Raw genomic sequence first — 12,195 nt, forward strand, 5'->3', positions numbered from 1 at the left:
CAACGTCAACAGTGAAGAGGAGACTCCGGGATGCTGACCTTTTAGGCAGAGTTGCAAAGAAAAAGCCCTATCTCAGACTGCCCATCTTAATCTTTTCTTTTTATTGGCCAGTCTGAGATATGGCTTTTTCTTTGCAACTCTGCCTAGAATGTCAGCCTCCTGGAGCCTTCATTTCTCAGAACAAGAATAGACTGACGAGTTTCAGAAGAAGGTTTCTGGCCATTTTGAGCCTGTAATCGAACCCACAATTGCTAATGCTCCAGATACTCAACTAGTCTCAAGAATGCCCGTTTTATTGCTTCTTTAATCAGCACAACAGTTTTCAGCTGTGCTAACATAATTGCAAAAGGGGTTTCTAATGATAAATTAGCCTTTTAAAATGATAAACTTGGATTAGCAAACACAACGTGCCATTGGAACTGATGGTTGCTGATAATGGGCCTCTGTACGCCTATGTAGATATTCCATAAAAAATCAGCTAAAAAAGACTTGAAAATGGCTGTCTAGCAATGATCAACAACCAACTTGACAGAGCTTGAAGAATTAAAAAAAGAATAATGTGCAAATATTGTACAATCCAGGTATGTAAAGCTCTTAGAGACTTACCCAGAAAGACTCACAGCTGTAATTGCTGCCAAAGGTGATTCTAACATGTATTGACTCAGGAGTGTGAATACTTAAAGCCAATTTATGCTTGATCCGTAAATGTGGTCGGAGGCTCCTTATGGAGAGTGTGACGCAATTGCGAAGCCTCCGGAGGCATGCAGAGGCCAAATCCAGCTCCATACCACATTATCGTGCACCTCCCAAATCTTGTAACAATGTGCAGGGCTCCGTATAGCTCCGTGTAGCTCCGCATTAACATGATTGGTTGACGGTAGGTGGCGGCGGGAGGTCCTGTATAAACACTCACTTCCTTGACAACTTCCTTCACAACAGATCTGCTTTGCTACATGAAGCGCAAGAAGTATGAATGTCCTGACTTCTGCAGAGGCCGTTTCGCAGTAAATGCTGTACGGCCGCTACAGACATCGGATTGACCATGCAGGGCCTTGTTTGTAAATGAGATATTTCTGTATTTCATTTCAAATAAATGTGCATACATTTCTAAAAACATGTATTCACTTTGTCATTATGGTGTATTGTGTGTAGATGGGTGAGAGAAAAATATATATTTAATCCATTTGTAATTCAGGCTGTAATACAACAAAATGTGGAATAAGTCAAGGGGTATTAATACTTTCTGAAGACACTGTATGAATTAAATCGCCCAGACACATCACAGATACAGTCGTCCTTCTGAACTGAGCTGCAGGACACGAAGGAAACTGCTCAGGGATGTTACCATGAGGCCATTGGTGATTTTAAAACAGCTACAGAGTTCAATGGCTGTGATGGGAGAATACTGAGGATTGTAGTGACTCCACAATAATGACCTAAATGACAGAGTGAAAAGAAGAATACAAATATACAGAGTAATATTCCAAAACATGCATCTTGTATGCAACAAGGCACTAAAGTAATACTGCAAAAAAACACAGCAAATGAATACCCTTTTTGGCCTAAATTCAAAGCCTTATGTTTGGTGCAAATTGAACATAACACATAATTGATATACTGCCTCCTTATTTTCAAGCATGGTGGTGGCTGCATCATGGTATGGGTATGCTTGTCATCGGCAAATACTGGAGAGTTTTTCAGGATGAAAAGAAATGGGATGGAGCTAAGCACAACAAAATCCTAGAGAAAAACCTGCTTCGGTCTGCTTTACACCAGAGACTGGGAGAGGAATTCACCTTTCAGCAGGACAATAACCTACAACACAAGGCCAAATCTACAGTGGAGTTGCTTGCCAAAAAGACAGTGAATGTTCATCAGTGGCCAAGTTATAGTTTTGACTTAAATCTGCTTGAAAATCTATGGCAAGACTTGAAAATTGCTGTCTAGCCTTTATCCCCAACATCTTGACAGAGCTTGAATAATTTTTTTAAGAATAATGGGCAAATATTGCCCAATCCAGGTGTGCAAAAATCTTATAGACTTCCCCAAGGAGAATCACAGCTGAAATCGATGCCAAATGTGTTTCTAATATGTATTGACTCAGGGAGCTGAATACTTATGCAACGACTATATTTTAGTTATTAAAATTGTATTAATCTTTTTAAAATATTAGAATTTTTCTTCCACTTTGACAGAGTATTTTTGGTAGATTGTTGACAAAAATGACCATTATATAAACTTTTATCCCACTTTGTAACTAAATAAAATGTTAAGAAATCCAAAGGGTCTGAATACTTTTGCAAGGTACTGTATATCAAAACTAACTTGAAACCTGCTGTTAGTCCTACCTAATGGTTAGCTTAATGCTTCATAATAAGCCCCAGTGTACCAACAGTTTGCAGTAACAGTTCAGGTGGGCCTTCGTGCTTCAGCAAACAAAGGAAAGGAGGGGTGCTCATCAACAATGACAAAACTCATGAGAATGGCTTACCAACAAAAACCTCCAAAAGGACTAATTCGAGATAGAAACGACTTGGAGCACTCAACAACAAAAAAACAGAGATTGATTTATTTTAGCTCACTTTAATCCATTGTACAGGATGAGAACAGGTGACTGAAATGTCGACATCAAGCTGACGTCTTACTCAGAGAGACCTGACCATTGCACATAGCTCCTATTTACCGTATAGCCTAGTGGCCCATTGAGATGCAACAATGTATAAAACTTACAATGATAATATGTTTCAAGGTAAATGGCAAATTATAGCACAAAATAATACTAATAATAAGATAAATAGTGTGTCTCGTTAATCAATAAGCCATGTCAAAATATACACAGGTGAATCTGGAGACACAGAGAATCAAGGCAACAACATTATACACCTCCCCCCTTTTGCCCTCAGAACAGCCTTAATACGTCGGGGCATGGACTACAAGGTGTCGAAAGCATTCCTGTCAATTAACTGATGTGGATGTGGTGGAGGAGTCAGGCGCAGGACACAGAGGCTTCGTCCAACAGACTTTACTAGTCAAAAGTGCAAAATACAATACACGGCCTTGAAAACAAACAGAGGCGAGCGATTACGCAAACCATGCGTAAAAACACCAAACAAAACAAACAGAGCAAAAACACGCAGCTCCTATCGACAGGCAGACAATAACACACAACACAAGACTAACCAAACGAGAAACTTATAGGAGACATAATTAACCAAACAGGAAACAGGTGTACACAATCAGACAAAACCAAACAGACATCGAAAACATCAAACGGTGATAGCTAATACTCCGGGGACGACGACCGCCGAAACCTGCCCGAACAAGGAGGAGGAGCAGCCTCGGCCGAAACTGTGACAATTCCACAGGGATGCTGGCTCATGCTTCCCACAGTTGTGTCAAGTTGGCTGGATGTCCTTTGGATGGTGAACCATTCTTGACACACATGGGAAACTGTTGAGTGTGAAAAACCCAGCAGCGTTGCAGTTCTTGACACAAACCGGTGCGCCTGGCACCTACTACCATACCCCGTTCAAAGGCACTTCAATATTTTGTCTTGCCCATTTACCCTCTGAATGGCACACATACACAATCCATGTCTCAATTGTCTCAAGGCTTAAAAATCCTTCTTTAACATGTCTCCTCCCCTTCATATACACTGATTGAAGTGGATTTAACAATTGACATCAATAAGGGATCATAGCTTTCACCTGGATTCACCTGGTCAGTCTATGTCATGGAAAGAGCAGGTGTCCTTAATGTTTTTTTTTACACTCAGTGTAATGTTGTTGCCTTGATTCAAAATCAAATAAAATGTTATTGGTCACATACACATATTTAGGAGATGTTATTGCGAGTGTAGCAAAATGCTTGTAATTATTTCCGGCTGTATGTAATAACACAAAAACATGTCTGGGCTAATAATGTAAGAAATAACACACAAAAAAACAAAATACTGCGAAGTTGCTTAGGAGCTAGAAGCAGAGCTGCCATGTCTGTCTGCGTCATCTTCTCCTTAAGATTGTTTGGGTCTCCGTGTCTCCCGATTCACAGACACCCAAATATCACCTATGTATATTTTGACATGGCCTATTGATTATTGAGTTTGCAGTAACACTTACTATACTACATGAATACATTGACCTTCTTTGGCTTCTTAGTTATTTGCATTCGTTCTGACATTTCTTGATTTCTCGTTTTTAGTTTTGGGTTATTTGTGTACTTGTTTGACATTTTACTGCACTGTTAGGAGCTAGTAACACAAGCATTTCGCTGCACCCGCTATAACATCTGGTAAACTGTGTACGGGATCAATAGATTTTGATTTGATTAGAGATGATAAACCCAAGGTGCTCCTCTCCACTTCGTTTCACACTCTGAGTGTGGTTTCAGGGTGGCTGAAGTGTGATTTTAAGGAAGGTGCCTCAGGTTGACAAGACGATGCTACGGGTTGTTTTCTTGAGGTGTGAAACAACCTCAGCTGGATTTCCCCCATTGGATTAGAGAATCCCCAGTCCTAGCCACACAGAGGTACAGGTGTGAGTCAGAAGATATATGACACCCCTACCCTTTAAGGGGCCCTTCCAATCTTCTGTCCTGGAGCCAGGAAGTGTCTTCTACCTCTCACATAGGCTCACAGCAACAGATGCACTTCTTGGAACCTCAAGGCCTACCGTGCAGTCACAAACTCACAGGTGCACACAGACTCTCGCTCAAACACACACACATGTGCACACAGACCACACACATGCATAAACGCACCCATGCACACTGACACACACTGACACACACACACACACACACACACACACACACACACACACACACACACACACACACTGTGGTAAGTACTTGGGCAGGGGGAAATACAACTACCAATTTTCTCTTATTCTCTTCTGGCGTTTTGGTTTGTTTATACATAGTTTTGCTGTCCTCAAGAGAAATAGTCCAACCTAAATGTTATGAAACCAACACAAACAATTTCAACCAACCATAGATAAGATACTACACAAATACATTGAAAACACTATGCATGGACACACTATGCATGGACACACCACCAGAAAAGAGAAAGTGACATATTGACTGATCTGTGCCAAAGTATCCCTCCCTAGCCGTCTGATAAAGAGCAGAAAAGTTTGTATACCTGAAGTTTAGTTCTGGTTCCACGCCTTGTCCAAACAGCTTGAAGTCCATGTCACGTTCATGTTCTATTAAACAGTGTACTTTGTCTAGTAAACGACTGTAAAAACACCATCTTCAATTTTAACCTAAAGGCTATATTGAAGAAGATACATTTAAAAAGCATCAGACATGCCCCAAAACACTATTTTCCCAACCAGAAGCTCTTCTGTAGTCTGGGAGTATTTCTGGGCAGAATGTGTTGCAATTTCTTCTGGATCTTAAGAAACCTTTCTGCTCAAAAGCAAAGAATGCAGTGTTGAGCAACACTGCAAGGAGGGACTTGTAATCTGGAATGATTCCACCAAAAAGGGGAGACACGCCTATCTGTATGTTATTTGTTATATTGCTATTATAAACCAACAGGCACATAGATAGAGAGAGAAAAGGAGGGAGAGATAGATAGAGAGAGAAAAGGAGGGAGAGATAGAGAGAGAGAGAAAAGGAGGGAGAGATAGAGAGAGAGAGAAAAGGAGGGAGAGCAAGAGAGAGAGAGAAAAGGAGGGAGAGCAAGAGAGAAGAAAAGGAGAGATAGAGAGAGAACAATAGACAGAAAGCAGGGTAAATCTCATTCCATTCTTACTTGCTGTATAATATTACCTCAAACTGTTAACCACAGCATGACTCAGGTCAGAATCCTTTGTGATTTACTTCACACAGAAAATGTATTGTGTTGAGTCTAATCACCTTGTAATGTATCACCATCTAGTGGTATCTTAGCAAAGGTACACCATGACACGGTGGAAGGGGTCTCATTTCATTCCACCAAAAATAATGATACAAATATAATTATGGTCATATGTAGGCCTAAAATATAATTTTGTGATACTTCTTATTAATTTGGAATCCCTGTGTGACTATTGCTGTTGTGGTTCACGGGTCACTGATGAACAGGAGTGAATGCTCTTATACAGTAGCCTACCAGAACCTTCTGTCATTGTCACATCAGATCCTTATTCTTAATCAGAATAAGGATCATGTTCATATAAAAATACAATATTTTGAGATTAATTTAAAAAATGATTTAATAACAATAATACATGTTCCATTGTATACATTCTGTTTTAAGTCAACTTTTGTATACACTGTGTATGAGAGTGCTTATCCAGTCCATGAGTGGGAGTGAACATGGGTCAAGCTATGTTATGTGGTCTGTAGGGTCATTGTAATGCTAAACATGTCAACAAAACTACAGAAAAGTAGAACATTTCAGTCACAATGTACCAGCGAGATCACTTGGGAGATGTTTACGTTTGCAACTCACAATGTGGAGCTGAAAGTGGAGCTAAACGTGCTGTTCTGTCGAGCCAGGAAGTAGTCACCCTTTCCTCTGGGTTTTAGGAGGAGGTAAAGGAAGATGGAAACCACCGTCAGGAAACAAACAGACACTGCTACACCCACCATCAGCCATGTGGACCTGGGGTCTGAGAGAGGGAGAGAGCGAGTGAAACACACACATTTCATGGCATGCTTTGAGTTTCAATCACATAATCAATGGTACATTTAAGCAATAAGGCCTGAGGAAGTGTGGTATATGGCCAATATACCATGGCTAAGGGCTGTTCTTATGCACGACGCAACGCAGAGTTCCTGGATACAGCCATTAGCCGTGCGTGGTATATTGTCCATATACCACAAACCCCTGAGGTGCCTTATTGCTATTATAAACTGGTTACCAACATAATTAGAACAGTAAACAAGTAATTTTGTGTCATACCCGTGGTATATTGTTTGATATACCAGGGCTTTCAGCCAACCAACAGTCTAGTGCATGTATCATATGTTAGTTGAGATTGGGCCTACCTTCGACTCTGAACTGTGCAATGACCTCATGTCTTCCTCCTTGGTTTTGAGTGACACACTTCAGCTCCGCCCTTGTGTCCTCCTCACACAGCTCAACGATGTACAGCTTCACCTCAACATAACAACCCCCAGCCACTGTGGTTACCCTGGTAACAAAGCAAGAATCTTCAATGAGCTTGCTTGCACATTATATGTGTACACAATTAAAGAGACACTTGCAATATGTATCACCTCCTCTGACTCATCAGAGCCCGCCCACCAAGGTTGGACGAATCCAATGACTGGCCGTCCACCAACCATGTGACCACTGTGGCGTCTGCTGATTGGCTTCCTGTGAAAACCTGGCAGGATATCTCCAAAATAGAGCCTGGATGTGGTTAGATAGAGGTGGTACAGTTAGAACACTGAGGTAAGCCAAAATCAAAACATAGGTTTTCAAGTTAAACAGAGCATGCATATGGGATTCACCCACCCAATGGACTTTCAAAGATTGTTCCATTGACAGGGGACACAATCTTGGGGGACTCAACTGCTGGGTCTAAAAAAGGAAAGAAACAGGCATTAGACAAAGCCAGGACCAAGACTACTAAACTAGGCTAAGCATAAGTACACTATCAACAACATAAAGTGATTCACACTAAGTAAGCAATTTATGCTTTTGAAGAGGTGAATTGGTCAAAAATAGACTGGAAAGTCCTGTTATTGACATTTGTTTTCTGAGCCGCATAACGATAGATTCACTCACATTCCACAGTGCCGAGACCAGGGTTAGGGGTTGGGGTTGTGTCTGGGTCAAAGATGGGACTGGTGGTCTGGGTGTAGGGAACTGGGTCAAGCACTGGAGAGAGAGGTCCACAGAACACACCACCATTACAACACATAGTAGACCAATACAGCCGCACATAAGTCAAGAGCACATCAACTGTCAAAAGGGTGGGTTGCAAATATTGAGCAAATGATGGGACAACTATGGAGAAGTATTCAGAGGATTCAGTCTGTGGGTTCTCATAAAATTGTTGTAGTGCTGTGGTATTCCACCTTTTACATAGAGATTCATGGTCCTGCTGACTGTGTACTGGAGGTTGTTGACGTGGACTCTAAGCTGACAGGTGTAGAAGCCCTGGTCTGCTGGCCTCACGTCTGAGATATGGATCAAGTCTGGTCTCTGTCTGTGGTAGCGCCCACTGCCAAGAGGAAGCACTGTCAGGCTGGAATCCTGTGTGAATGGAAACAGTTGAATAAAGAAAACTCCAGACATGCTTTAGGTAGATGGTTCATAGCTACACGCACGCACGCACAAACTACAAAACAGACCATAAAGGAAGACTTCAATGAAGGTAGTCTATTGTTTGCACACACCTTATACCACTCTATTTCGTCAGTCCTGTTGAACTCAAAATGAGGACAGCTGATTGACACATTGTTTCCCACGCGTGTAGAGATGGGATAAGACAACTTCTCAATATCAGTTTGCTTGGTCTCATAAACTTGTAGAGTGATGCTTCCAGTTACACATAATGTGTCATTTCTGAAAATGACAGGAGAAAAAGCAATACATATTGAGCACTGATAATACAGGATATAACCTGGCCTAGGATATGTTAGATATTCCATGACATTGTCCATGTCAAAATTGAAATAAAGTGTTAAACTGACAGACATCAATATACGACAGGTAGATATATTTACATACTGTACAATAACTAAAGTAAAAGTAAGTAACTAAAGGGAAAGCCTTATGCAAATGGCTGTGATTATTTATCCACCTGTAGATGCAGGAGTACTCTCCGGAGTCAGAAGTTCGAGCTGGGAGGAGCCACAGCTGTCGCTCACGCTGCAGGACCCGCCCCTCTTCCCCCTCCTCAGGGTCAATGCCCTCCTTCCCATTTCCCTTGGCGACGACATAGGTGTAACCCGCCTTAGCCTTGGGGAATCGTATCTGGAGGACCCTGTCAAAACCAAAGCAGCTCAGGACCACCGCTTCACCCTGCACACGGAACACCTCCGGCTCTGGAGACACCCTGAAACAGCCATCTGGGGAAACACATCAGTTACAATCAATTAATTTATACATTCTTAGGAATAAGTCATAGATGAGTCACATGCATTTATAGATGCAAATGTACGAGACAGAAAGAGAGACAGACACTTACCTATCATAGGTAGCGGAGGTAGCCGTCGTCCACAGGCAGAGTGAGCGATGAACAACGCCGAGAGCAGACTGAGGATAACCATGGCATACTGGAGGAATAATAACACGTGTAGACCTTGCATGCAGAGTGTTGTTATAATCACATGCTAATTTGTAATGTTGGAGTGTGTATGTCTGTGAGATCAGGGGACTTTTAACTTGCCTTAAAAAAGTAACGTGACATCATTATCTTTTTGACACACCCACACAGACAGAAGTCGCTGACAAAGGGGTAATTCTGATGAAATGGAACTCAGAGGGTAAAACTCGGTATCTATCTATACTGCCGGAAGTTATAAAAAAGTGTGATGTCAAAGTTTCAGTTCACTAAATTATATAATAGCAAATCCATGTTCAGCAGGAATGTGATTTTATGTAATTCTGAAGTCAGCTGATCTAATAGAAGAGTACCTGCTCACTGCTTCTCATGGAGAGACTAATAATATCAGTAATATACCTTTATTCTAGAGCTGCCCCTAGGTAGACATGGTCTAATGTGAAGCCGCCATGCCAAATAGAAATACACGGTGTACAAAACATTAGGAACACCTTCATATCCAGTTGCACCCCCTTTTGCCTTTAGAACAGCCTCAATTCATCGGGGCATGGACTCTAAAAGGTGTTGAAAGCGTTCAACAGGGATGCTGGCCCATGTTGACTCCAATGCTTCTCACAGTTGTGTAAATATGGCTGGATGTCCTTTGGGTGGTGGACCATTCTTGATATACACGGGAAACTGTTGAGCGTGAAAAACCCGGCAATGTTGCAGTTCTTGACGCACTCAAACTGGTGCGCCTGGCACCTACATAACCCGTTCAAAGAAACGTACATCTTTTGTCTTGCCCATTCACCCTCTGAATGGCACACATACACAATACATGTCTCCAGGCTTAGAAATCATTATTTAACCTGTCTCCTCCCCTTCCTCTACACTTATTGAAGTGGATTTAAGAGGTGACATCAATAAGGGATCCTTGCTTTCACCTGGATTCACCTGGTCAGTCTATATAATGTTTTGTACACTCAGTGTATATTGTCATGTAAAATATTGAATATAGTGAGAAAAGTCTTAACAGCAAATATCTGACCACACTGATAAAAACAACAGCAGAACAAACTAAAAGTTGAAATCAATATAGTATTGATGTATAGCATTGACAAAAGACAATTAAATAATGCTGAGTATCTACCTACTATTCCTTATTCTAAAGTTCATAAAGTGTTCCTTATTCTAAAGTTCCTAAGGTGATCCTTATTCTAAAGTTCCTAAAGTGTTCCTTATTCTAAAGTTCCTAAAGTGTTCCTTATTCTAAAGTTCCTAAAGTGTTCCTTATTCTAAAGTTCCTAAAGTGTTCCTTATTCTAAAGTTCCTAAAGTGTTCCTTATTCTAAAGTTCCTAAAGTGTTCCTTATTCTAAAGTTCCTAAAGTGTTCCTTATTCTAAAGTTCCTAAAGTGTTCCTTATTCTAAAGTTCCTAAAGTGTTCCTTATTCTAAAGTTCATAAAGTGTTCCTTATTCTAAAGCACTAACCCCAACTCGCTCTATGTATTGTACACCGTTTCCACTACTGAAATTAATGAGTACTCACGTTTTCCCAGGTGACCATGGTGGTGACAGTGATGAGGTAGTGACAGTGGCTCGGTTCCAGTATATCCGCACCACCAGAGTTAAGAAGACACAGTGACAGAGTGGACCTCTGAGTGTGACATGGTCCTTCTTATACATGTGACTGTCAGTCAGACTAGCCGTTTGGGGGAACCTCGAATTCTAAAGGTTTCCCCCCCGGCATAGAAATTTCTGACGTTTCCCAATAAAATGGACAGCTCAGCTTATGATGAAGACATCTCACCACTTCCAAAACAAAACACCCACACACACACAATACACCTGATTTATTTTTTACATACTAAAAGTACAAACATACACAAAGACAATAAGGTATGTTTGGCTTGTACTGTACAAATGTACTCGTATGTATATATTTTCCCAACTTAACCCAGTATTGGTTAACCTCAGTTTAATTAACTGCTTTGTAGTTGTAGAAGTAGACAGACATCGCGTATAACTGTTTACATCTGTTATTTTCCTCTTCCCTTTGACATCTGCTGTTTAAACATGTTTTCTTGGGCGGCAGGTAGCTTAGTGGTTAAGAGCGTTGTACCAGTAACCGAAAGGTCGCTGGTTCTAATCCCGAGCCGACTAGGTGAAAAATCTGTCGATGTGCCCTTGAGCAAGGCACTTAACCCTAATTGCTCCTGTAAGTCGCTCTGGATAAGAGCGTCTGCTAAATGACCAATTTATTTATTTTCTTTATGAGAACACAGGCATGTTATGCTGTCACACTGAGGAAATAAACAGCAGATTGAGCAATCCAGTTCCCTAACACACTGCAAAGATTCAATGACATTCAAGAGAAAGGGGATGTAAAAAGCAGTGTTTGTGTGTGTCTGTCTGTGTGGATTACTTTAAATGTAACTTAACTCCCATAGCTGTGGGGTGGTACGTGTGTGTCTGTGTGCATGCATACGTGTGCAGCCATGTACATGTCCACCAGATTACTAAACTGTGTTTTTTTGGTGTTGGGTGTCATACGCCCATCAAATTCCCCAGGATACTTAGCAGGTGAGTGACAGCACACATAGTTAGTTAGGGGTCTGACTCACTGCCTGTCTCAATTCTGTAATAATAAGCATGCTATTACCCCAGATTAGACTCATATTAGTCACCATGTTGTAAGATAATATCCATCCCCACAATGCTGATGAGTGGACGGCTAAGTGCCAACTAAGTGTATGGTAGTCAGGCACACTCATTTGCTCCGACACATATTGGTTAACAAATGATGAGTGATGCATCATCTCTAGGATGGCAGTAGGGTTCAGTGACTTGTAGCGGCCATTGACTAAGCGTTATTGCATGTTTTGGGAACTCTCCAACTAGCTTGGTTTCAATGCGACTCGGCTAACATAAATACTGAATCCTATTGAAGAGCAGGGGCTGATATTCCATAAACCGTGACATCA

The 12,195-nt window shown here is 41.3% G+C and overlaps 2 protein-coding genes across 3 annotated transcripts in view; both read right to left on the bottom strand.

The window, feature by feature from the left end:
• Positions 1-5,405, bottom strand: part of LOC311144058 (interleukin-1 receptor type 1) — a 37,309-nt gene extending 31,904 nt beyond the window's left edge. Inside the window, exon 1 of the mRNA XM_084179998.1 lies at positions 5,144-5,405. The gene's annotated coding sequence lies outside the window, so the exon portion shown is untranslated. The remainder of the gene's footprint in view (positions 1-5,143) is intronic.
• A 783-nt stretch (positions 5,406-6,188) lies between these two features.
• LOC311144059 (interleukin-1 receptor type 2-like) lies at positions 6,189-10,856 on the bottom strand. 2 transcript variants are annotated; one of them, XM_084180001.1, is made up of 10 exons: positions 10,761-10,856; positions 9,135-9,222; positions 8,748-9,015; positions 8,341-8,509; positions 8,020-8,197; positions 7,727-7,819; positions 7,454-7,519; positions 7,213-7,348; positions 6,982-7,127; positions 6,189-6,602 (listed from the first exon to the last, which is right to left on the bottom strand). In XM_084180001.1, the coding sequence occupies exons 1-10, from the start codon at positions 10,776-10,778 to the stop codon at positions 6,439-6,441; spliced, it is 1,326 nt and encodes a 441-aa protein (XP_084036127.1). In that variant the 5' UTR covers positions 10,779-10,856; the 3' UTR covers positions 6,189-6,438. The 2 variants fall into 2 exon arrangements, with proteins under 2 accessions (XP_084036127.1, XP_084036126.1); XM_084180000.1 differs by lacking the exon at positions 10,761-10,856 and having other exon boundaries at positions 6,362-6,602; positions 9,135-9,315.
• Between the last annotated feature and the right edge of the window lie 1,339 nt (positions 10,857-12,195).

Source organism: Coregonus lavaretus (genome assembly GCF_964263955.1).
Source record: "Coregonus lavaretus genome assembly, chromosome: 16".
NCBI lineage: Eukaryota > Metazoa > Chordata > Actinopteri > Salmoniformes > Salmonidae > Coregonus > Coregonus lavaretus.